The following is a 26,886-nucleotide window of genomic DNA, read 5'->3' on the forward strand; positions in this document are numbered from 1 at the left end:
CTTAGATTTAGGGACAGTCGCAATGTGAATAAACAATTGTCAATTCATTAACAAGAGGAAAGGCATACACATTTTATTGATGGGGATATTTTTAACTACATATTTCTAAGAAGTGGAAACTTAGAATCAGACTTACAGCCCAGAATCCATTTTATGTGTGTGCTTGGGAGTGTGGGTGAGCCAGAAGTTGACATTAGTGTCTTCTTCATTGCATTTGGGTTTTCATTTAACCACATAGCTTAATGACTGTTTCACAGTTGTGTGTATATGTAGAGCTGTTTTAATTTTATTAACACTTAAGTTACCAGAGGTTATCTGTGTGTCAAGGCCAGAGGCTGATGTTGAGTGTCTTTCTCGGTTTCTCTCCACCCTAAATGGGGGTAGGTACACTGTGGTAAGCGGCACTAAGGGAACAGGACATTGCAGTAAGATTTGTTGATACCTATTCACCTTGGCGATGTTTCCAGTGTCCCAACGTCTCTTCTTGGTAAAGAGAACTAGGCTAGCTATGTTATCTCTAGAGGGGACACTACATCTATGCTTGACTTTTATTGATCCCCCATCCAAGGCTGTTCAATAAAAACCTAGGATTGACCAGCAGCAGAATTATCAGAACACAAAATGTCCCTGTCATTCTATGTCCCAATGAAAAGAGCATAGACCAAGAGATGGAGGGGAACAAACCAATTCATGAACGAGCTAGACAAAACGCTCACAGAGTTCACTGGGAAAGAATTCAGGAAGTTCTTTGGTGGAGGTAAATTGCAGGTGTCTAGAGGCTCTATTAAGCTAAGTGCAGTACAAATGCCTTGGAACTTATGATGCTTGGGAGCTAAGAGGATTGCTGGAGCCCAGGAGCTGAAGAGCTGCAGCAACGTAGTGTCATCCCCACTAAATAATAAGAGAAAAATTACAACAAAACCCCATTTCCTGATGAAGACGGAGTTAACTTAAACCTCTGGAAACTGCATTAGAGGAAGAGGATACCCCCCTCTGCCCACTTTCTGCTCTGTAGTACTGGTAAGGTAGTCTGTTTTGTGGGGTGCCTTGAGCACAGGGAGGTACAACCCAGAAGCCAGCTAGGTTACCTTCTCCTTTGAAATTCCAAAGGGAATAAGTCCAGCCTTTTGTACTTCTTCAGAGAAGGCTGGCTGGTGCTTATTCCAGCCATCACCTCACGATTTACAGAATTAATTTCACCTTTAATCGTTTTACTTTGTACTACCTCTCCTCTCCCCAACAAGTTGCATACATTCTAAAAACTTTATGGAATCTGTACACGCTCTTGTATATTTCAGTTTTCCGTATAAACACGTGGCTTAGTGATTGTTCCACTGTGTATGGACAGGACTGCCCCATCCCTTTAAGTGCACATTGTAACTGTCGGACTTAAATATCATTTTTTTTTTTTTGAGCAGGGTTTCTCTGTATAGCCTTGGCTGTCTTGGAAGTTTTTCTGTAGATCAGACCCTGGCCTCAAACTTGGAGATCTGCTTGCCTCTGTCTCCTGAGTGCTGGGATCAGGGTGTGCACCACCATCCCCATGCCACTTATTTAACCCTAGTTAACAGATATTTACATTGGTTTAAATTGTGGGCACCAAAATTTTACTTTATACAGGGCCACTTTTCGTGGAGGAGAATATTTGAACTTCTGGGTTAGAGGGCAAAGCCACTTTCTTTTTTTTTTTTTTTCTTTCTTTCTTTTTTTTTTTCTGAGACAGGATTTCTCTGTGTGGCTTTGCAGCCTATGCTGGCACTTGCTCTGGAGACCAGGCTGGCCTCGAACTCACAGAGATCTGCCTGCCTCTGCCTCCTGAGTGCTAGGATTAAAGGCATGAGCCACCAATGCCCAGCTTGATTTCCTTATTTTTGTATCGTCATTTTGCCTTCGTGTATGCCTGTGCACCATGTGAGTGCCACCCAGTGCCCCTAAAGGCCAAAAGAGGGCACTGGATCCTCTGGGACTGGAGTTACAGATGGTTGTGAGCCACCACGTGGGTGCTGGGAATCGAATCTAGGTCCTCCTGAAGAGCAGTCAATGTTCTTAACTTCTCAGCGATCTCTCCAGCCTCTTGTTTACCTTTATAAAACTATGATTTGAAGAACAATTTGGGTTCAAACTAATATATATATATATATATTAGAGGGCACCAGATCTCATTACAGATGGTTGTAAGCTACCATGTGGTTGCTGGGAATTGAACTCAGGATCTCTGGGTGCAGTCAGTGTTTTAACCTCTGAGCCATCTCTCAGAGGTTATTGATATATTTTTATTGGGATAGCATCCCACTAATAATTTAGGAAGATAATCACTGCCTAAGACTTTTCAACAAAAGCTTCTAGTTTCTTCTCTGTATCTATTGAATCAAATCTTGTGATTATAATAATGCTTTCAGTATCTTCCAGGAACTAATCATGGCAGATAGGGCTAATGCCCAACTTAAAAGATCACAGAAAATCCTAGTTCAGTTTTATGCCCATTTGGTAATACTTCAAAAGTAGATTTTATGCAAATTAAAAAATCCACCAAGGGTTAAAATTTCCTACTGATAAAGCTAGCCACACACAAGCAATCTGCAGTGTATTTTGTATGTGATGCTTTGTAGCCACCAGTATGAGTCCAGCCAATACTTCAGAGTTCTTATCAGTTGGCTTGAATGTTGCACAGTGACACCCAGGGTTTGGATTCTCTTCTTGGATTTTGCAGCAAGTTTGGTCATGCCCCGTAATCTGCTGCCCATAGTACTTGGAGGGTTAGTGACTTCTTGAATGTGATACTGCTTCCACTGCTATTTGTGTCCAAAGTTTTAGGATGATACTCTTTAGATGTATTGCAGTTGTCAGTTCTCTAGTGGGTTGGTGCTTAGGAGACTTTGGCAAGAGGGTAGGAGGAGGAGGAGGAGGAGATTGTTAGCTGATTAGGGAACAGGAAGATCTGGGGGGAGTGTGCAGTTGCATACCTGGACGTGCTGGAATTGCAGCTGGAGGATCCTTATCTTTAATTTAAAGTTAATGGACTGAAGTCTTCTCTGGCAAATGGCCACTCCATAAAGGTCAGCCAAAACTTGATAAACTGGGCATCTTCCACCCTGACCCGGTTCAGTTACCAGGGAAGGGCTGAGAGCCTGCCATAGTTACTGAACTATTTAGGACTTGAGTAGGTGCTGACACACATGAGGGTATTTCTGGATGACAATGTCAAAACAGTTACTGTATTTATCCTCTTGTTTCAGCAATACTTTTTCAGGGACATGTGCACTGAAGAACTAACTGAAATTGTCTTTAAAAATGAGCAGCAGTGTGGCCGGCATTCCCAGGTTACAGGTCTTCTGCTACCACATGCTTAAGAACATTCTTTAGCTCATTTTTTTTTTTTCCTGCAACAAAAGACCCTGTGTTCTCAATTTGAATGCTATGCAAGAATCTGGACAGTGTAGAGTGATGAATGCTTCCCTTGTTTAGTGCAACCAAAAAGTAGGACAAAGGCCAAAAGCAAAAAACTCAGGAGCAAGTTCTAAGTGAATTAAAGGCATATGGAATATTTAATCATCAAGGCAAAAAAGACAAAGCTGGACAATTTGGCTAGTGAGAGGGTAAAGATGATCTGTGACTGAGACAGCTATTTAATCTGATAGTCTCACTCTTTTGTTGAGGATTGAGAATGTGGCCAAAATCACGAGTTAGAATTCCCCGAGAATAGAGTAGAGATGGCATGATGGTGCTGCTTGTCGCATTCCTTTTATTCCCACTAGGATGGAGACGCTATGGGCTCTAACTACTAAGTACCCAAACATGAGAAGTTAAAGACAGGTGAGGCAAGACCACCAGCAAAAAGAAGCTATTAAAACACGTTAGGCAAAAGGCATGAGGCACGCAAAGGATCTTCAAGTCCAGGAAAAAACAACATAGATTTCATGATTTTCCTTACATTAATTAACAGAACCCATCTCAAGCAAATTATACAGGTGTATAACTTGAGCAAAAGCATTCTGTAAAATGAAGGGTTTATTTCATTTTACAGATTATAATCTATCATGAAGGGAATTCCGGGCAGGGACTCAAAGCAGGAACTGAAGTAGAGGCCATGGAGGGACACTGCTTACTGACTTGCTCTCAGGATCAAGGTCAGCTACCTTTTTAATACCTCCCAGGACCACCTTCCCAGAGGTGGCACTGTCCACAATGGACTGGGTCTTCCCTTCTACATGGGTCAGTAATCAAAAACAAAACAAAAAGCAAGGCCAATCAGATGGTGGTATTTTCTCAATCGAGGTTTCCTCTTTTCAGTGACTTTAGCGTGTGTCAAGTTGACAAAACCCAGCCAGTACAATGGGGAATGTTTTTTTGAAAACATGACAGTGCTTTTGAGTCTTGGGAGCTACCCTCTCTGCATTCTTAAATACTATGCTGCAAACTCAGAAAATCTCAGATAAATTGAAATCTAAGTGTATTTATCTTCTCAGAGAAAAGTAAAACATGATTTAAATACTATGCTGCAAACTCAGAAAATCTCAGAAAATTGAAATCTAAGTGTATCTTCTCAGAGAAAAGTAAAACATGATTTAAATAAAAATAATTTTGGCAGGGCGTTGGTGGTGCACGCCTTTAATCCCAGCACTCGGGAGGCAGAGGCAGGTGGATCTCTGTGAGTTTGAGACCAGTCTGGTCTATAAGAACTAGTTCCAGGACAACCTCCAAAGCCACAGAGAAACCGTCTCGAAAAACAAAACAACAACAACAAAATTTTTTTTGTTCCCTTTTCCTCCACATTTTAAAACTTGTGTTATCTGTGTACGAATGTGCATGTGTTCATGAAAGACCCTGGTGGCTCAGGCCCCCAGGATCTCAACCCAGGACTGTATCGATCCCAATCACCAGGCAGAGTTGAAAACTTGATACAAATAGCACAAGGCTTTATTGCAGTTGTTTAAGGAGCTAACCCCATGTTAGCTTGGGCCTTTCATCCACCCACCATGGTGGATGGCTGGGGAATGATGCCGAGAAGCCACAGGATAGAGATCTTATAGGGCAGCGTAAGGAGTATCTAGGGGTACACACAGGCTCAGGATTGGTGTGCCTCCAGGCTTGGAGGGCTTGCCCTGTGTTGATTGGTCAACTGGTTGTTATGGCCCTTAGGCCCTCCCAGGGCGGTTGCTATGCTTTGTATGTCATTGCTGTGCACTTGTCTGTAAAACACACCCAAAGCCATAAAGCATAGCACCACCAGCTAACTTCTGATTGGTTCCTTGCCATGAGCAGGCATCTGACCTCCTAGTGACCAAGGCAAGGTCAGGCAAGCACGTGTTAGGCTGTTATGGCTGTGGAAATGGGGAGCTGGTCCCTTCATTCACATACATGACATGCTATAGCTCAAGCATGGAATCAGTTCTCTCTTTCATGTGGGTTCTGGGCAACAGAACTCAGAAAGGTTGCCAGCAAGAACCTTTACCCACAGAGCCACCAAGCCTGCCAAGGGTCCTCTTGACAATATGTAATTGAAAATTTGTAGTCCTTAGAGACTTCTGTGTAACTAAGAAGCTGAGTGTATTAATAATGTACACACACAGAGAGAACATTATATGTAGAAAATGCATGTTGAGAGAACTGAACCATTGTAGGATCAAAGTTCTGGAAAAAAATTTATACTAACACAGATCTTAGGCTGAGGTGGCATAGCCAGCTCTTCCTTGAGCCATTAACTTAGGTAATACTGTTTAGATGCTGTACGTAGTGACAGAATCATAGACGACAGGGGAGGAGACGTACTTAGAACCAAGCCAAAGCAATTGCTGAACATGCTGTCAATGTGGCTTCAAAAGCAGGGTTTCACTTCACCTGGTTTAACCACAAAACAAAGGCTTCACGAGACATAACCCCAGTGACAATTTCCAGTAGGGATGTGTTTTGGGGCCCAAAAATCGATTATATTTCGGATACAGGCCTCAAGCTCAAATCCAGGAGCTTAAATCACCCATTGTCTTTCGGATGCTGGCTGATTACCTTCCAGTGCCTGGCCTTGGTGGGGAATGATTCCTAGTTTGTGTAACAACAGATATAGGCCCCTGGGTGGATCCACACCCATCATGGGGGCTGGTGGGACACGCCTAGGGACTGGTGAGATGTGCCATTGTGGAATGTCTGAGGGCTTGTGAATGTGTGTTCTAGGATGACTATCTCTAGGATTAAAGGAAATACTTGTTATCAGCTCTATACATGATAATAGATGTCTTCTACCAGTACCCCCACTTTTGGAAAGCTATTTAAGAGGATGCGTGAATAAACCGTGGTCTCAGGGCCCTCCTGAGATGACAAGATATCTCTCTCTCCTTAACGCCATTGGGTAGCTAGGGCTTCCTGATCCATACTCCCCAACTCAGGGTCGGACCTGGGGCTGCTCGGCTGGTTCTGATCAAAGCCCCAAAGACAGGTGGACGTTTTATGAACAGGTCTCCATTCACTAGGGGATTAGGGTCAGCAACTGTCAACAGGGAACTCATAAAACTAAAAAAAAAAAAAAATTTGCACAGCAAAATAATGGAGTGAAGAAGAAGCCCACTGAGTGGGGATCTTTGCCATCTACGCATTTGACAGAGGACTAATTTTGAGAACTTACAAGGAACTCAAACAACAAAGAGCCAAGGAAACAAAAGTCCTAATTGAAAAATGGGCTATGGATCTGAACAGTGAGTTCTCAAAAGAAATAAAAAAAAAAAAAAAAAAACGGCTTCAGCTCCCCATGAGCTCTACCTGCATGGTAGGCTTCACTTTTCCATGGTAGATGGACATGATCTGTCTTTCAAGGACACCAAGTGACACTGGATTCTGTTTAATAGCTACAGCAGGTTATCTGTAGGCAAATACAATTCCACAAAAAGCTCTGCGCATCTACTCTGGGTCATTTGTCTCTCTTGGCTTATCAGTGTGGCTTATAGGGTTGGAAATGAAGTCTCTGACCTGAGACATGAACTCTCTCCTAGGTCCTGGCACAGGCCTTGCTGATTGTGGCTATGGTTTATTATGGGGTTCATACAGAGAAAACAATTTTAACCAGAGGGTGGGGTACGGAAGCTCCCTATATTGTCCAAGCTGACTCAGAACTCTTGTGCTTCCTTTCCTGTCCCAGCGTCTGAAGTCCTGCAATTACAGGCATGTGCCACCACCCTGATACTTTTTTGGTTCATGACAGAACTAAGAGTGGGCAGGGTTAGTGTAGAGAGTCGTACAGTGGGGAAAGGGACCAAAAGGAGATAGAAGAAGGATGCCTGGTGGACAGCAACAGTAGCCAGTGTAACAATGGGAATGGTTGTTTGGTTTGGTATGACAGAAACTGGCAGGCGATGGCAGTCAGTGGAGGGGCAGGCAGTGGTGAGGTTGGCCTGTTGGGGTTACCAATGCACACTCAGGTGGAAGGGTGCTGGGGTCACACCTACGTGACAGATGTTGCTGTTACGATAAATCTTTCTGCCACCCACTTGAGTTCTGCCTGCCAGATGGCCAAAATAATACACAGAGACTTATATTAGGTACAAATGCTGCTTGGCCAATGACTAGGATTTCTCATCTTCTAGTTCAGTCTTAATTATCATAAATCTATATATTTTGTAAGACTTATCGGATGCCTTCTGCTGGCGTCCTCATCCCCGGGATCACATGGTGGCTCAGAGCAGAGAGCAGGAGGAAGAGCGGAGGGGAAAAGGAACTGCTTCCTGCTTGTCCTTGCTGAAATATGAATCTCCCTGCTACACTTCCTGCCCGGATCACCACTTCTTTACTACATTTCCCAGAATCCTCCTGGACTCCTAGTCCCATCTAACTTGCTGCCTCATTGGCCAAACAATACTTTATTCAACAATCAATAAGATGAACATACACAGAAGTACATTCCCCATCATGTTGCCTCTCGCTACTCTCCCGGATCATGTTTACTTCTTCCCCCCCTTGCCCACATTACTTTCCGAATCCCAAACATGGTGTAACTTTTATCCAGTATTAAAATTCTGACTGAAAATAACCTATACTTAAACAGCACATTTTAGTCACAATGGCACCAACCAGAGGGCAAATGAGTAGGGACATGGCAGTGGTTGGTTCCAGTCTGCACAGATTTTTGGAGTTAGCCTCAAACTGGAGATCTATTATCGTTGAACCTGCAGTCTGTACAATCAGAATGTGTCATATGTAGACTTCATTATCTGATATCAAGGAATATGGTGGCCACAGTATCTAATAGAATAGCATGTGGTGACCATAGCTTATAAGCAGACAGATTTCACTGTCCTTCAATTTTCATAAACATACTAACTAAATTCTGGCTGAGAAAAGGCAGAATTGGATAATGGCATAAACATCTTAAGATTTTTGCCATCCAAGTTGATCACCGTAGAGATAAACAGAAATCATGGATGATTCAAGAAAAGTGAAGAATCTGAGAAAATTTGCCCACCTTTAACAATGAGGAAACAAGGAAACAGAAACCTTCTTCAGAGTAGACCCATAGAGTGGGTCTGCAGTGACAAGCCGAGGACAGAAGAAGTTTTGTGGGATCAGCTGATATTTTTCGAGACCATAACGACAGCAGAGGGTGTGGTCATCATCAGGGGAAGTTATGAGTGATACTCCTAGATATTCCATATCTTCCAGGAGACACCACTAAAGGTAATGGGTCAAGGCTTTTTAAAAATTATTGTTCCTATTTACAAAGTATGTGCCTTGTATTATATATTCCAAGTAAACTAGGAGATGCTCAGGCTCAGTGTAAACTCTGACATGCTATGCATGACACTTGAGACTCTTCAGCAGTTGGTGCCTGCAGATGGCCTGGAAACCAGTCTTCCCTGGCTGAGGACTACATGTGTATTTTATCTTAACAGAATTCTGGTCAGGCATAATCTTCTTAAAGGATATCTCCCAACATATCCTGAGAACTTCAGGGTGGGAAGGAAGTAAGCTGTACTTTGTTACATGTAAGTGAAAAACTACAAGGTAAGAGACAGTGCTCAGCTTGGACCCACCCTTGTTCAAACAAAAGCAGAGGAAGAGCTCACGCTAACAATCTACCAAGAGACTATTTTGGCGAGCACATGCACCATCAGCAAAAACGCATCTCCTGGTTATAGTAACTTTTATTGGATGCTTTAGAAACAACCTAGCTGCTGTCAAATTAAACAAGATGGGAAGAACTCAGGGGGGAAACAGCAATCATCTACTCACTTTCTTCCTTATGTTTGCATGTGTCATCAGAAAGGAAAACTAATGAATGTTTTCCTGGGTTTTGGTGTCCTCTGTCACCGGGTATTGTCTCATACATGCAAGCCAGTCTGTTCAGACATGTTCAGACTCTCTCATGAGGCCTGAAGGAATAATAGATTAACTCCAGATAGAAGTTATGGATGGGCTCAGCTTATACCTTGTAAGCAACACTTAAGAGGGGTACGCACCCCACAAAAATAGGAAATTCTATACAGGCAGGCTGGCACAAAATAGGACAGGAAGCTCTGTTCCTTGTTGAACATGTAACTTGAGCAGGGTAGAAGCTTGCCTTGTAAGATGAAGGTTCCAGATGAAGGAATTATTTGTGATCAGTTATTTCCCTAGCTACAGAAGCAAGTTATATAGATGTGAAATGCACTAAACACAGCAGCCTCCTGGCATCCTCATATAAAGGCTTTTTTTTTTTTTTTTTTTTTTTTTTTTGAAATAGGCTCTCAGTGTGTAGCCCTGGCTGGCTGGCCTGAACTCTGTACATAGACCAGGTTGTCTTTGAACTCATGGAAATCTGTGTCTGCTTTCCTAGAGCTGAGACTAAAGGCATGTGCCACCATCCTACCTTGAAGAGACTTAAATTTGCCACTTCCCACTTATTTTCTGGCATGATGTTAACATTCGCAGCCCACACTTTGGGAAAGGGATCTTTATATGGCTCTGGCTTTAGCATTCCATTAATCTTTCCTTGGAGACCCCACTGCTTCCTTCAGACACTGTACTCTGTCTCCTGTCAAGTCTGCAGCCTCTACTTTCATGACCTTTGCTACTATGTGAAACTACCAGGGTTGGAGCAGATGACTCTAAAATCTATATAATCTGTGGGTGGGGCAGGGCTGGAGAGATGGCAAAGTGGTTAAGAGCACTGGCTGCTCTTGCAGAGGACCTGGGTATAGGTCCTAGCACTTACATGGTAGCTCATAGCCATCTGTAATTCCAGTTCCAGGGGATCCAGCACCTTCTTCTGATCTCTGCTGGCACCAGGCACACATGTGGAGATTTTGCACATGCAGATAAAACACTTGTAGATATAAAACAAATCCAAAGAAATTTTACAAACTCTACACAAACTCTGAAATTTGAGGGTTCTTTGAAAATGTTCACTGAAGACCAAGAAGGATATACACACTCAGGTCACCATCATCATCATATTACAGTTTCCTCAAGGGCTGTGTTCATCTAGCAGGTGCTAGCACCATAGGGGTCAAGAGCAACATGAGTTTCATAGTTCAAATTCAGCCTAAGCACCACCAGTTCCTGGCAGAAGCCAGGGGTCAGGATGGCAACAGAGTAGGGACATGAGAGATACGAAACGAGAATAAACAGACCACCAGTATTCCACACACAGTTTCTTTTTTTTCCAGACACTCTTGGTATATTATCTTTTTTAGCTCTGCCTTGACTATGAACATCTCATCGTTCTTTGATCTGTTTCCAAAAATAGTGTAAGATTTAAAAACATTTTAAAGAACTTTTGGTCAGTTTCTCAAATTTTGAAATGTCTTATTCATTAGAATCCAAAGAAATAGTAACGGGTGAGGAAGGCCAACTACTTATCTTCAACAGGTAGGTGTGCCAGTAAAACCTGTTTGGTCTACAGCTGGGCCGTGGTGGCACACACCTTTAATCCCAACTCTCAGGGAGCAGAGGCAGGTGGTTATCTTGACAGTTCCAAGGCCAGCCTGGGCTATAAGTGTGAGTTCCAGGACAGGCTCCAAAGCTACAGAGAAACCCTGTCTTGAAAAATAAAAATAATAATAATAAAAAAAACACAACAAAAAACCTTTTTGGTCTGACCCCACTTCAAGCAATCCAGGTGTCATTGCTGTAATGTTAGTGTCACAGCTGCTGACACGCATTTTAAATATTGGAAGTTTGCATGTATGTGTGAGAGCATGTACATATTGTGATTAATGTGTGGAGGGCAGAGGGCAACCTACAGGAGTCAGGTCTCAACCATGTGGGTTCTGGGAATTGAACTCAGGCCATTAGGCTTGGCAACCAGTATATTTAACTACTGAGCCATCTCGGTGGCTCATGATTTCTTTTTCCCATGTCACTGGTTTGTGTATAGCAGCCCAGGCGTGCTTCAAGCTCACTATGACAACTGAATCAATTCTTCCTTGCCTCTACCTCCCTCGTGCTGGGCTTACAGGTGAGCTCTGGGTTTGTGTGTTGACTAAGATTAAATCCAATGCTCAAACTCATAGCAATCCTTCTGCCTCAGCTTCTCATGTGCACACTACCACGCCCCATTTGGCTATGGTGTTAAATGCTTTACAGGTAAGGGTGGTTCAGCCAATGAAGACACAGCACAGAGAAAGAGACTGGTGAGAGGTTCTGGGTCTGAGGTGAGGAAACAAAAAGCTAACTTTCTGTTTTAACTAAAAATTATTTATTTTTAATTTTATATACATTGGTGTTTTGCCAATTTGAAGGGAAAAGCAGGACTTAATTCCAAACATTCTCCTTCTCCCATCTAACTGGGTTCAAGTTGGTTTGATCAATACTCAAGAGACTCAACGTGAACACAAAGTCGAGAATAGAATTTTAATTAGTATCAAAATTAGGACTTCAGGGGTCCAATTTAGTACTTGCTGGAATAAAATTGCAAACTGTTACTTGGTACTTGACTTGGCTTCTAAATCACGTCAGAATTACATACTCTGTATATTACTTTAGTATATGGCAGTACATCCCATGATTACATGCAGAGATGGAGAGACCAGCTATAAAACCAAAATCAACATCAGTATTGACGAAAGTAAGAACCGGCAACAGCTGTCCAGAGGTGCACAGCATCTACTTTTCACTGAAAGAGTGGTTTGAATGCTGTTCTTTCCAAGAGTTGACATAAACTCATGCAATGAAAATTCAACTGCTTTGCAGGGTGAGGAAAAGCAAGCAGACATACTCCTTTGCTTACGGAAGCAAACTTCTCCTTTCAGTTGATATTCAACATATGCTCAGCCACCTTTAACGACAGCCATACAACATGGGTTCAACATTCCTGAGAATTAAATGAAACCCACTAAATAAATAGGCTATGAAAATGACCTGAGTTCACAGGAATCTCCAAACTCAAAAGAAGATGCTTGGCTCTGCTAAAATTCATCAAAAGCCTTTACAGCAAGGGCTTTTGTGAGCTACACACCCGTCACGCAGCCTTAGCATTCTTAAACCCTGGAAAGAAGTCTGCGTATTGAGCAGATTCAGTGGCATCGAGGAGCCATCCAGCACTGAGGGCAAGCACTAACACCCAAAAAAAGCCATGAGCTCTGCCACCCTGCAGAGAAAAGAGAGGGGGTGTGGGCTGACTGGCTCTGGTCCCAGCAGCTGCAAAACTCCCTTACACATGAGAAAAGACAGCACCTTGAGTGGAATATAGGGAGAGCCACCGGGAAGCGAGTATTGGACATGGCAAGGAAAGCTACTGTTGCCCTAAGTGAACCCCCTTCTGTAGGAGTCCAGATGTATCTGCAGGCAATGCTGGGCTTCACGGCCACTCTTTTCCAGCTTATTAACAGCTACAGACTACTCAGGGTCACACGTGAATGAAGTCATCAAGTAGCACAGAAAAGATATGGTCTGGCTTCAATCCAAAGTCTCTCCATTTTCTGTGTAATCTAATGCAAGGCACTGCAAATATTGGTGCCTCAGTATATTCACGAGACATGGTAACACATGTTCACTTACCTCAGGAAGCCGATGAATATACACTTCAGATGAATAGCACTGTGGAAACAATTGCAGCCCAGAACACCCTCCCCCCCTTACTGTCCATTTATTGTGCTCACAACACCTCATGCTTTTTTTCTTTTCTTTTTGGGTTTTTCGAGACAGGGTTTCTCTGTGGCTTTGGAGCTTGTCCTGGAACTAGCTCTTGTAGACCAGTCTGGTCTCGAACTCACCGAAATCTGCCTGCCTGCCTCCCGAGTGCTGGGATTAAAGGCATGTGCCACCACTGCCAGGCATCTCATGCTTTCTTTTAGAGCTTTAAATAGTAATTGTTGGTGGCATTCCATCCCTTCACATGTGTTAGCTGTTTGGCACACAGGTGTTTATACGTTTCAAGTCATCATATTCTCTAGTCCAAAGGTGTTTTCTAACTTTCTAACAAAGTGTGCCCAACGTGGAGTCCCTGCGTTGAAAATTTCTAGCTTGCTCTCAAGGTACCTGGGACATCATTAAAAAAAAAAAAAAAAAAAAAAAAAACTGGTGCTGTGTGAAACCATGTTTTTAATGAAAAACAAAACAAAAAACCCCAAAAACCTGACATATGCCACAGCATCACCTGGTCATCTGAAGGTACAAAGATGGATTTTGGGGAAAATGGGCCTCAACATGATACAAAATAACTGTGGCTCAAAAGAAACATTAAAAATGTAATGTTTCATACACTGAAATAACTAGAGATAATAAATTATAAGTATAGTTCAAACATTGCTTTTTAGCATTAGTTTTTTTAAAAAAACAAGTAAAATTTAGAACATTTTATATTTGTTATATTCTTCTTTCAAAGGAACTGTGGACATGGAAGTCTTCACAGAATCAAAAACCATGATGCCACCTTGTAGTCATCACACAGAGTGTACTGGGTTCTGACCACCTGAGAATTAGAACATCTTTAGATTAATACATTATATTAGACTTCTCTGGAGAACTGGACCATGACGGCTGCCTTCACAAAGCTCATCTAAGTCTGCCGCACTTCCACGCACGCCTGGTGATTCTCTGCAGGGGCTTTGCTAGACTCGTAATCAAAATTACAGAAACAGTAAATAACTTCTTTTGAACTGAAAACGTGTTTTTGTTCTCTTTTAAAAATAAAATAAAGTGCTTATAAATTAAAGTATTTCTTGCCCTAAACAAAACTGGAATCTTGAAATCTCCGTATCTTGACACATTTTAACAGAGAAAAAAAAAGTTTTGGGTCAGTCATATCCTTCCAGAGTTCAGATTGGATCTAGGCTGGGCTTTGCATCATTATCATGCTCGTGTTTGTACATGAATGTTAAAAGAAAAAGAGCGACATCCAAGGATGACCAGTAGGCAGTGTGCGATGTGACGGCTGACCAATAGCGGCTCTCCACGAGGCCTTCTCTGAGTTCAAAGTCAATCCTGTGCTCCAGCTCCACTGAAAAGACAGAGTTAAATGGAGATTAAGATGAGTCTGATACAGGCTCAAATAAGTTGGGTGAAAAAAATCTATCGAATGGAAATGACTTTTAAATTGTCACCCCCTTCACTCTAAATTTATGGGACAGTAAAAAAGCCAAAGCTATCTGGGTTCTGCTGGTGAGCTCTGTTCCTGCTCAAGTCAGCAAAGAATAACAAGGAAAGCAAACAAATAAAAAAAGTCCACTTGCTATCATGACATATTTTGGAGTTAGAAGACTGTATCTTATCTCCCTTCCTTGAAGAATTTCCTGCATTCCCAGGGAAGTGGGGAGGTCACCTGATGGCTCCTCAGTGAGGGGGCCCTACAGAACATGAGCTTCTGTGGGGAAATGTTCTACAACAACCATCCCTAAAATATTAATTATTACTATTATCTTATAGCTCAACAGTTTTCTTCCCCATTAGGCTGAGTTCTTTAGAGGCCACCGCCACATACGTATCAGACTGCATTGATTCAGCAGGGTGGAGCCTGTGCTTTCGACATTCAAGTACTTAAAAGACCCCACTGTGTGATAGGAAGAGTTAAACTGGGGGAGTACCCTGTAGTAGGAAGGACTTTAGCTGTAATTTTCTATAAATACAATTAAGCCTTTCCAGAACCCACAAACAGTTTGTCAATACTGGAGAGAAATGAACAGATCAAGGCTTTTGTCAAATCTTAATGGGCTAATAGACCCTCAAAAATAACACATTTGGAAAAATGACATCAGGAGGGGCTGGAGGGATGGCCTAAGCCTGGGAACCTAAGTTTGATTCCTGGAATCTATGTAAAGAAGAAACTCCACAAGGTGTCCTCTGACTCACATATATACATCATGTATGTGCGTATGTGCACATAAGCTCAGGAAACACACATACACACACACACACGGATTATGATATTATACAATATTTTGAAAGATCTGTTTTATAAACAAAAAGGCTCAGGTCACTACCAGACACTTACTATCATCTCTGTGCAGTGCCAAAGGATGTCAAAAGTGAAAAGTGGCAAAAATAATGAAGGCTGGAGAAAAAAAACAACTAGGTTTTGCTTTATATTGGGAATGTGGTAGTCACACATAAGAAATCATACCACTCTAGAAAATAATCTTAAATAAATGTTTGTTAATGCTATTTTGTTGTTGAGTTTTGGGGGGACAGGGTTTCTCTGTGTAGCCCTGGAACTAGCTCTGCAGACCAGGCAACTCTGAGATTTGCCTGCCTCTGCCTCTCTAATGCTTGGATTAAAGGCGTGCCCCACCACCGACAGCTGCTAATGCTAGTGTTAAGCAGGTCCTGTTTTGTGGTAATGTTTGGCAATTTGAAATATAAACATAAAGTAATTACCTTTCAGTTATGCTTCTCTGATTTCTAATTTATCTATGAATCTGCTAGGAAAGATTTATGTTTAAGAGGTGGAATGCAGACTAGGCTAAAAAATACTTGTATAAAACGCCGACATACAACTTTATTTTATTTATTTATTTATATATTTATTTTATTTTTTGGTTTTTCGAGACAGGGTTTCTCTGTGTAGCTTTGGAGCCTATCCTGGCACTCGCTTTGGAGACCAGGCTGGCCTCGAAGTCACAGAGATCCGCCTGCCTCTGCCTCCCGAGTGCTGGGATTAAAGGCGTGAGCCACCAATGCCTGGCTCAGCATAGAACTTTTATGAAGTTCTTTTAACTTCAAATTTTTCATAGTAAGTCAGAAATTGCTGAAATCCATGTGATTTAGGTAAGAATGCCCCCAAATCCTTTATTTTTGTACTCCATGGGCCCTCACATGAAATTTGTAGGTACAGTCACCCACAGCAGACCAGAATACGAAGATGAGAAAACTGAATTCTCAGACATGATCCGTGGAGTCAAGATGAAATAGGTTACAAAGAAAGAGAAGAGGCAAGCGTGTGATCTGGGAGGATTTAACCTCAAATGCTATGCGTGCACCTTTTTAGTCTACAACTCTCCATTAGGTTTTAAAATTATGTTTTAAAAAGGGACATTTTTCTTGCTATAGGAATTATTTGGCTCCACTGTTTTTAAGGTCGTGAAGTTGTTGTTTTTTTGTTGTTGTTGTTTTGTTTTTGAGACAGGACTTCTCTGTGTAACATCTCTGGCTATCTTAGAACTGGCTTTGTAGACCAGGGTGTCCTCAAACTCAAGAGATCCACCTCCCTCTGCCTCCTGAGTGCTGGGATTAAAGGTGTGCACCACCACCCAGACTGAAATTCTTGACATGTTACCAATGTCCTACCACTGCTTTCATAGAGTAGTTACTCTATTTTATTTGGGCCCTTGTCATTCTTGTCACCTCTGGGGACACTAGTTATGCTGTTACTTAGACTGGCTCTATCTGTGCTTTTCTTTTTATCACTGGGCTTGGGTTAGAGTCATCAAAATGCAAATCAGGTGGCCAGCTTCCCCCACAAACCTGTCCTGGCCTCTCAACTTCCACTGGGTCCTCAGTGTCGTTACTGCACATCCTGCTGGCTTTGTGGGAAGATCAGGGGAGAAATAAAGTGGGTTTGTGTTCCCTCCCCTCTCTCCCTTTTATGTGGTTCACAACATCTCCAAGGGAGAGAGGTTCTACATAGCAGTACCTCTTTGCACTGCTGTACAATATGTCTTGGCCAAAACACGTTCAGATGCAGATGGACCTGCTGCTTCATACTAAGATTTGTTAGGACAACACAGGTGATGGACTCTCCTAGTTTCTCTAGCTGTCTGGAGTCATGGGTAAAGGAGAAAGTAAAATTACCTTTTGTTCCTTTTTTATGCTTCAAATATCTAAATGTAAAATCTGTTAAAACAAACAAACAAACAAACAGAAACTTGATCTTGAGAAGGTGAAGAGCAAAAACTGAGAGAGCAGCTATGGCTGAAAACAGGTACAAGTGCAGACGTCGAGGGCGAATGACAACTTGGGAGTCATTCCTCAAGTGCTGTCCTTTTTTGTTTGGTTCTTCAGACAGTAGCTTTCATTGGCTTGGAGCATGTTAACCAGGCCAGGCTGCCAGGCCAGAGAGGGATTCAGGGAGTCAGCCATCTCCAGCCCCTGGGAACTGGGGTCACAAGCATGTACCACCGTGCCCAGCTTTTAAAGAGTACGTTTTGAGGCTTGAACTCAGCTTTTCTGGCAAGGCTTTCTTCTGATTGAGCTATTTCTCCAGGACAATAAAGTTATTTTTTATGGAAATGTTTGGTTGTATGACTAGCAGCTGGAGGTATGTATGTAACTTCTTGAGGGGAATTCACTGAGTTAGGTCAATATAAACCCTTGTTCTGGAGGCAAAAAAGGACCCAGCTTGCTCAAACACTGTTTGGGAACCATATCAAGTATATGGTTTTTGATAATTTAAAAAGATGTACAAAAAGTTAAAGGTGGCTAAAATAACCAAAGACAACGCTGAACACATTTTTTTAACATCAAAGATAAAATTCATTATTAGAAAGAAAAAGATGGAAGAGAGAGAAACTATAGAAGAAGGAATGAAAATCAGTCAGTAGAGGAATTTTAAGTCGTTAAGATTAGTCCTTAGTGATAGATTCAGAGTGTGCTGTAAAGGAAGACTGAGAACACCCCTGCATCAGTATCACTGCATTAAAGTATCACTGTCCACCCTGGTGGAGGACAATCAGTGTTTGTGCTGGAATGAGCTGTCAGCTGTGGCAGACCCACACACCAAGTGCTAACGTCAGACATTGGGAACAACTAAGAGTGATGCAGTTCTCTGTATCAGGAACCATTTTATATTTAAGTATAGACATGAGAAGAACAGCAAAAATGTCTGAGGCCTTGTGGACAATAAGGAAGACAGATAGGGACCTAATGCCTTTCTCCTGTCTCTGAAGTCCTCCTTTGTAGGAGTGCTGTATTTTTTAGCAACTGAAGTGGACGCGAACTCTACCACTGAAGAGAGAAAATACACATATAGTCTGAAGTGGCAGCATCGAGGCTGCTCTTCCAGAGGCTCTCCCAGTTCTCACTGAGCCAATCTCTAAGACCGTTTTCACAGTGTGCTGAGTGCCACCCTGACATATACCATACCGAGGCTATCATCTTTATTCTGCATTACATTTTCCGGAAAAAGAAGTTGTGGGAGATAAAAGAACGATTCTTGAAGTCTGAAATCTGTGAAAAAAAACAAACAAGATGCTGTAAAGGCAAGGCTGATAGTCAAAAATGGCCTTCAGTGTTGCAATGGTCAAAACGTTAGCGCAACTTTCCAAATATGCTGATTAAGCCTAGCATGCACAAAGAAGCACACCCCTAGCTTTCTGTGAAGAGCTGCTTCATAGAAAATGTAAGCACAATTCAGTTCTCAAGTGTAATGTCAGAATCTGTTGATAGCTCTACTCTCCTCAAACTTAGTGCTAATTCAGGTTGTAACCTGGGGCAATAAAATGAAAACAAACAAAAAAGCCCCTAAAAGAAACAGATCCTTTCCTTTCACAACATGTTACAAACACAGGGACACAAGGAATGAAGCCATAAAATACTTTAAAATGAGCTGGTCTTGGCTAGCTACATAAGACGTGTCAGCTTGATGAAAAAATAAAGAAGGCCAACTAACAACACTTACTCTTCAAAGAGAAAACTTGGTCACGAATTCAGCCTGTGTCCTCCTTACCCTCAGATAATGAGATTCAAAGACAGTGGCGTCAGAATACAGGTTATCCTGAAGAGCTGAGGCAATCAATGTGAGGAGGAGGAGGGAGGAAGGAAGCTCAGTCACTTGATCACAATGGCCAAATTCCAAAAAGATTCAAGGAAGAGAAGTTTCAGGATTGCAAGACAGCAATTGCTGCATAAAACTCAGGATTACACAGAAGGGTACACTACTGAGGCAAGTCAAAGAATTACTAAGACAGAATCATAGTCATAGATCTGATTGTAACAGTCCTGTCTCTATTGAGAGATGACTATAGGAAACAAAGACTCATGATTATTTCAGATACAGTTGAGACTAAGGTTGGAATTTAACATGCAGACTGGTAAGACATTAAGTGTAAGCATGACACAACAAGACTGGGGTGTAGCTCAGCAGGACTGCAGACTGCAAGCACAGCACATATTGGGGTCTAGGTCTGAGGGAAGACACGGGAAGAAAGAACTGTTTCTCTGCTGCCATTTGAGACATGTTTGGCAGTAAGTTCACACAAGAGAACAGATTCTGTATGTGTTCACACCTTTTTCTGGGGGTCCCCACTGCCGCTGTTCATCAGCATCTCTGCTGTGCAGTAGCAAGACTACAGAGAACCGTAACTTCTCAATGCCACCTCACTAAAGTCCTTTAAAATAATTCTCTTCAGAAGCTAACAGTTTTGATTTCTGCATGTCAGTAATGTTTATATATTTGTGGTCACGTTTCTAAGTAAAACCAAGTGAACAATAGTGTAAGACTCAGGAAAATTAGCCCTACTGCTAATCCACCCTGGAGGGGGCAGAGTGTGGAGGCACAATACAGGCTCTAGGATGCCACCGTGATGTGTTCTGGTTGCTGGTCACTCAAAAATTCAGGGTGGCAGACACAGCAAGAACATAATGCTACCAGTAACTGCAATGGGGTCTCTTACTGGAGCAGTCCACTTCTTCTTGCTAGCTTCAGAAAGGGAGCAGCTACTTTAGAACTTGTCTGAACTTATCCCACTGATGGGACCACCCGATGTGTTAGTGTTGTTACTGGACACTTAAAGGTAACGTTCGCTGATGGACTAGCATGTCACAGTTAATTAAGATCAAAAACATCTGAAATCCACTGTAAAAAAAATGAAGTTGCGCCTTAACGCTACGTGTACCTACTCAGAGAAATTGATACTATACTATACACTAGGTAACCAGGGCAGGAAGAGAGGGCATACAGAGGGACACAGTAAAACGCCTCAGCTTTGGAGGGCTCATAAAGCCAGTGTGCTTAGCTGCAGGGCTCTCAGTTCAGAACTCTCAAGGCCAGACATAGGACACATTTATAGAGACAATGTGAAATTTAAACCTTGGTGATTGTCGTGAAAATATACTTTGTAAAAGTTAGGGGCACTTACCCCACAGAGACTGTCTTGTGTTTGATAATTTAGACCTTTTTTGCTGAAGAGCCCTGTTTAAAATGACCTAGTAACTTGTCACTGCAGACACTAAAACTGCATTTGCCTAGGAAGTACTCTTTTCAGACCTGAACAGGGACCGTCAGTCCTCCTGTCCTCCCAGCCCTCTGAAGCTATAGAGGTAAGCGCGTAAGCTAAGGAGAACCGTAGGAACTAACATGCAGAGTCAAGGAAGCCGGAGCTGCTGTGCGGCAGGGTCTGCGTTGCCACAGTGGTGGTAGAAGGAGAAGCGACAGGCTTCTTCTCGTCTTCCACTGTGTCTTTAGATGGCTCAGATGACTGTGATGTTGAAGACCGTCCAAATCTTGAGAACAACATTCCTCCAAGCCCCTTTCCAATGCTAGCAGCCCCTGTGTGTCACAAAACAGGCAGTTACTCTGCTGACTCATCTCACGGCACACTGTAGAGCACCACCCATAATTACAGCCAACTGGCAGAGGGACCAAGACATACTCATTCTTTTCCAGGGTGGGGACCTAAAAAAAAAAAATTCCAATTTCTATGTAGACTCCTAAATAAGAATGATGTTTAAGAGAAGGAAATTTGTATAAATTCTAGGAATATAGATACATGAATATACAACCAGAGCAACCAAGATGGTATTTTATCCAAATGTTCACTGTTATGGAAGTATCTGGCAAAATGAAAACTTCTAACAAAAGACTCATGCTGTTGACACGGGACATATAGCTACTATTAATAGGTATATGCCTTACTAAATTTATGGTATAAAAAGCTGTTAATAACCTTTGAGTATGAAGTCAAATAGCAAGCAAGTTTGGTAGGGAAAGCCTACTTATAGTGCCATCTTGTGGCATTTATATAAAGGACACTCAACCAGAAACAAAGGATAAATTCAAGTGGTACGCTATTGAAATGCCCAGTTTCTGTGCTGGCACAAGAAGTTACTCAAAGAGAGACGAAATATCCCCACTGCCCTAGGAAGCAAAAACACCAAACCATTTGACTTTCAGAAGATGTAGGCATCCCGATGGGGAGATTCTCCCAGAGTGCTGAGGCGGAAGTGGAACAATAAAAACAAGGAAACCCCAGCAAGTCACAGGCCAGACTACAATGAGCAGAATGCTGTTTCTTGTTCTTCAGTGTAACTGGTGGACATCAGAGTTTCTGCTTCAGTCAGCAGGGAAGCTAATTCCAGGACATTGACAGTTGGAAGTTTTCTAACAGTGTATTTCCAACCAGTCCCAACTCAAGTGCTTTCCATCTGTGGATAAGAATCGAGAGAAATTTACCCAATATGCTTGCTTTGCCAATGTTAGTTATGGACTCTCCGTAGTGGCGCCGTTGTAAGACTGGGGAGGTCACGGGGCTCGGGATATTGGCAATGCTTTCATTCTCCGAAACTGAGGTAGGTTCTTTTGCTGGGTTGAGAAAGTTTGGCTTCATATGCTCGTAAGGTAGAGGATTTGAAGTGTTGTACCAGTGGATCTGGACTGGTGAAATGTTGCTGTAGTGCTTCAGAATCAATGGTTCTAATCTGTAGGCCTAGATATTTAAAAATGCATAGAAATACAATATTAACACACAATGTCTAGATTTTAGTAAAATGTTTATTCCTAAAGCTGTTGAATAAATTGAGTAAGTAAATCTTAGAGTAATAAAATATACCTCTACATTTTTCACCGTTAATATATGCGGTGGTCTAGTTACATATCCCTAATGATGAGATTATAAAAACAACTGGAGTTAGTTTTGACTAATGGTATCTATTAATTCATTTTCAGAGAAAAAGACTGTTTTAACCACATTCTGATGGGGTCTAATAAGATTTATGTCAGACTCACAAAGCAAAGTGGTGGATGACAGCCCAAAAGGTAGTCAACAAAGTCAGTCTCTAATATTTAGATCTTTTATTATTCTTGATTTCAAACACGTGACTCCAATAAGAGCCTAACTTGAAAGCCAACAAAAGACTGCTGTTGATAGCAATGAGTCAATCAACAGTTGTAGGCGTAGCATCAGAATCCCACAGCACAGATTCTCACCTCCATCACTGTCATTAACTGTTTGCCATTTACTAGGTCAAAATCTCAGAGCTGTCTCAGAGGAGGAAGGAGAATGTCTGCATAACCTGCCTAGCAAAGGTCCATACGAAACAATGAAGAAAGTATTAGGAGAAATAATGCAGCTTGGTGGCAAGATGCATGCTGAGGGCACGTGAAGGTCTGGGTTCAAATCCCAGAACCAAACACATAAAAGGCAAACTTGAGACGTACAAAGAAGACAGAATTCATGTGTGCAGAAAAACATTTGTACATACAGACACCCTGCTCTTAAGGTGATTGCCGAGACTGTACTCTGTATTCCAGCCTCTAACAGACTTAGGCTGTCATCCTGGCGGAAGCTTATTTTCAGCTCCTTGGTTTCAGTTGGTTTAACTTTCTCTTAAACATGGCAGTTGTAAGCTTAAAAACATTGGAGTTTCTAAAATTTGAATAGTCCGTCAGTGTTTATTTGGTGCTAGCTAATGATCTTTCAAAAGACTTACACAATTATAATAAAAACTACTTTCAGATAATGTGTGTGTTATACTGACTGTTAACTCTAACAAGACGTAAGGAAACTTCTTCACTGTGTGGTGGAAAATTGAACCAGGTTCCTCCTGTAAACTAAGCACTTTACTGCTGAGCTGCATTCCAGCCTGAAAGTACCTGTCTTGTCTAAAGACCTCTTCTTGTCTCTGACTATTTACAAATGGATGCAAGATCTTGGAGGTTTTACATTTAAAAATATTTAAAAGAACAGATATAGTAGAAAAATTTTAAAAATGAGTATTTTATACTTTGATTCAACTAAATACATGGTTTTCCCTTTCAAGAGGATCTGTTACTCATCTCAATTTTATAGGATGTTTCAGAAAAATAGACCTTGATTCGGGAAGGGAAAGTATTTTTTGTATTTACATATTTACTTTTGTGCCTTATACCAGGCCATGCACAGAGGACAGAGGACACCTTGCAGGAGGTGCTTTCCTCTTCCATCACATGGGCTGCAGGGAGTAACCCCAGGTCGTCAGGCATGTTCTCCTGCCAGCCTTCAAAGCAGGACTTTAAGATCTGTTCCTGGGCAACTGGAGTTACTACTGGGTAGATTCTTGTCTCTTGTACAGATGTCCAGGGGTACTATTTTTATAATTGTTTAGAAGATGTGCTGGGAACCAAACCCAAGTGCTATGCAAGAGCAGCTGAGCCACCTCTTCAGTCCCTGATAAGGTGTGACGAGAGAAGACCCTCTCTAACATTTTATGTCATGACCTCTGAATGAACAACACACAGTGTTAAATTGTAACCTTTCCAACCAGCCAGAAAATGAGTTCTCTTGTTAGCTCATGGCCCCCCAGCAAGGTTTCTCACAGAGCAGCAAGCAGCTCAGAATCTAGGAAGCTCACAATAAAACTCACCACTGGGTCTGTAGGATGAAAAATATTTAGTAAGCGGTTACAAATCTCTCTAGGTAAAATGTGGTCTTGACTTCCAGTATTTCCTGGTCGGATGCCACGCAATGCCAAAAAAACTGCTAGCGGGGATCCCATACAGAAGAAATTCTCCACCTAAAATGAAAAAAGCCATCCTAAATTATTTAAAAAATGACGAAGTGTTATTTTCAACAGAATCCAGAGATAATGTTACATAATTAATGCAAACAACAAAATTATCTAAGTATATGTTTTAAGTAAGCTTTGTTTACATTACTTGCTAATTACATACCAGCCACTAATGATTTTATAGTAATTTACTTCCAGGAGGGTTTTCATTATTTTAAAATAACAGAAATTAAAACTGAGAAAAGGAAGGAGATAAGGAGAAGCATGCCATTATTGTTTCTATTTATTCTATTCAATAGTTAGGGATGTATTAAGGCAGGACAGGTGACTACATCAGTACACTAGGTCTTGCTGGGGACCAGCAGAGGAGAGCCACTATTCCCCGCTCACAGTTCTGTGTGGGAGCCACTGTGCAAAGAATGGTATAGAAGAATGGAGCCTCTAACTGTGAGGGCTTTGCAGAGGGTGGGGCAAGCTGTGGCCAATACAAGGGAATAAGGATTTCTACAGTAGAGAGTGGGTATCAGGGCTAGGAGAATGAAGGACAAGACTGATACTCATGGACTAAAGTAGAGAGAGAAAGGTACTGCATGATTTTTGAGATTTTGAGAAAAGACATAGGTAAGATTGAAAAGGTGTGTGTGTGTGTGTGTGTGTGTGTGTGAGAGAGAGAGAGAGAGAGAGAGAGAGAGAGAGAGAGAGAGAGAGAGAGAGAGAATCTTCTTGGGATACCATTCAGATCTCTGACTATAAAGGAAGACAGGTTTAATTTATATTTTAGGCAGTGAAAAACAGCATTTATTAACCCATACTCCAGGAAGCTTAACCAGAAAATTGAGATACTACTTTTGGGAAAAAAATCTCTTGAAAGAAAAGAGGCAAGAGAGAATGTGGAGTAGGCCAGGCCCAGCTGTCATTCATGATGGGGACATTCGAGGGTAGAGTGGGGTCACATGCTTGGATGGAGACGATAAGGAAGGGGTCAGAGACAGCAATGCAGACAGAACTGTGTCTTCTGCCATCTCCATCTCCATCTCCATCACCATCACTGCAGTCACAGCATGTGAGGCCAACAAAGTCAACCAGCTTGCCCAGGGTGTGCTCACAACACGGACAGCTGGACACAAATCTACATTTAGTCAGCAGGAGGAAGGGGCACTCTAGAAGGGAGAGGGAAAGAAAGAACCAGGATAAAGTGGCATCACGTAAATCCGATTCTATTCCTAATCTCCTCATCTGTCATCCTAACTATATTGTGATAGGATCTCGGCCTCCAATTTTATACACCTTAACTCTTTCCAAAAAGATGATAGAATGACTTTTATTTTTAGAGTGAAAAAATATCCATGAATATTTTGAGTGGATATTCTGAAATGGTGCCTTTGTGTTTCTGAACCCAGAGCCCTCACGAATCCTATCACCACCCTGCCCAACCCAAGGAAAAGCACTGCAAATACTAGGGACGGCTGATATAAACCAGTTCTATAAAGTGACAGAAGGAGGTCTGAAAGAGACAGAGGATTAGGCTGTACATGTGGCTCATGACTGTAATCCCAGCACTCATGAGACTGAGGCAGGACTGGGCGTCTGAGGCTAGCCTGGGCTACCAGGTAATTTTGAGATTAGCTTGGAATACTTGAGATTCTGTCTCAAAAAGCAAAAACAAGGGTTGGTGGGATGGCTCAGTGGGTAAGAGTACTTAGTCTTCAAGCATGATGGCCTAAATTTGAATCCTTAGCACTCCTGTAAAGAAACTGGGTGTGGAACTGAACTGGAACCCAGATGCAGAGAAGGACCAGTGAAGAACACAGAGGTCCAGACCAGGCTGGTGAAACCCACAGAAATAGCTGACCTGAACATTAGGGAACTCTTGCTCCCTAGACTGACAGCTGAGATACCAGCATGGGACGGATCCAGACGCCAGGAACATGGGTTTCAGTGAGGAAACCTCAGAAATCTACAGGACCTCCTGTCGAAGCCCAGTATTTATCCCTAGCATAGGTGTGGACTTTGGGAGCCCATTCCATATAGAGGAATACTCCCTGAGCCAAGACACACAGGGGCAGGCCTAGGCTAGGATACAATAGACATTGATGATACCCTATGGAAGGCCTCACCATCCAGGGGGAGCAGAAAAGATACGCGATAGATAAGGTTTTAGTTGGGGGAGGGTAAGGGAGGATGGGTGGGAGAAGGGAACTGGGATTGTCATGTAAAATAATCCTGTTTCTAATTCAAATAAAAAAGTTGGGAAAAAAAAAAAAAGAAGCTGGGAATGGTTATGCATGTCTGTCACCCCAGGATTGTGGGGCAGACAGAGGGATTCTGAAACCCCACAAGCCAGCAACCTAGTCAAAATGGAAAGCTACTCGGTCAGTGAGAGATTCTATCCCAAGGCAATAAGGCAGAGTGACAGAGCAAAATATCTGGCTTTGTACTCTGACTTCTGTGTATGTAGGGCAAACAGCTGCATATTCTAGTGCAGACATACATCATACACACACACACTTGCACCAGCATCCAATATACAAAAAACAGGTGACAAGAGGAAGCTATGACATTTTGTGCAAAATGATTTCTGCATCAGCTAGTCACTCCATGAACATCTGTTAAGTTATTTCCTCCGTATCATTTTATGATGACTGCAGTCTGACATACAGAGGTACTGTTATGACTGTCAAATAATTTAAAACATATCATGTGTGTACCACGGCACACATGTGGATGTCAGAGGACAATTTTGTAAAGTCGATTCTTTCCTTCTACCTTTATGTGAGTTTCAGGGATTGA

General features: G+C 42.1%; 1 protein-coding gene across 2 annotated transcripts in view; it reads right to left on the reverse strand.

Annotated features, from left to right (window-relative positions):
- Positions 1-11,789: 11,789 nt before the first annotated feature.
- Ddhd1 (DDHD domain containing 1) overlaps positions 11,790-26,886 on the reverse strand; it is a 75,570-nt gene continuing 60,473 nt past the window's right edge. For both annotated transcript variants that reach the window (XM_027389283.2, XM_035453478.1), the window contains 5 exons: positions 23,953-24,102; positions 21,785-22,037; positions 20,690-20,881; positions 18,478-18,561; positions 11,790-14,401 (listed from right to left, as the gene is read on the reverse strand). In XM_027389283.2, coding sequence (XP_027245084.1) covers positions 14,220-14,401; positions 18,478-18,561; positions 20,690-20,881; positions 21,785-22,037; positions 23,953-24,102 — 861 coding nt within the window. In that variant the 3' untranslated portion in view covers positions 11,790-14,219. The remainder of the gene's footprint in view (positions 14,402-18,477; positions 18,562-20,689; positions 20,882-21,784; positions 22,038-23,952; positions 24,103-26,886) is intronic.

The sequence above is a fragment of the Cricetulus griseus genome (assembly GCF_003668045.3).
Source record: "Cricetulus griseus strain 17A/GY chromosome 1 unlocalized genomic scaffold, alternate assembly CriGri-PICRH-1.0 chr1_1, whole genome shotgun sequence".
Lineage (NCBI taxonomy): Eukaryota > Metazoa > Chordata > Mammalia > Rodentia > Cricetidae > Cricetulus > Cricetulus griseus.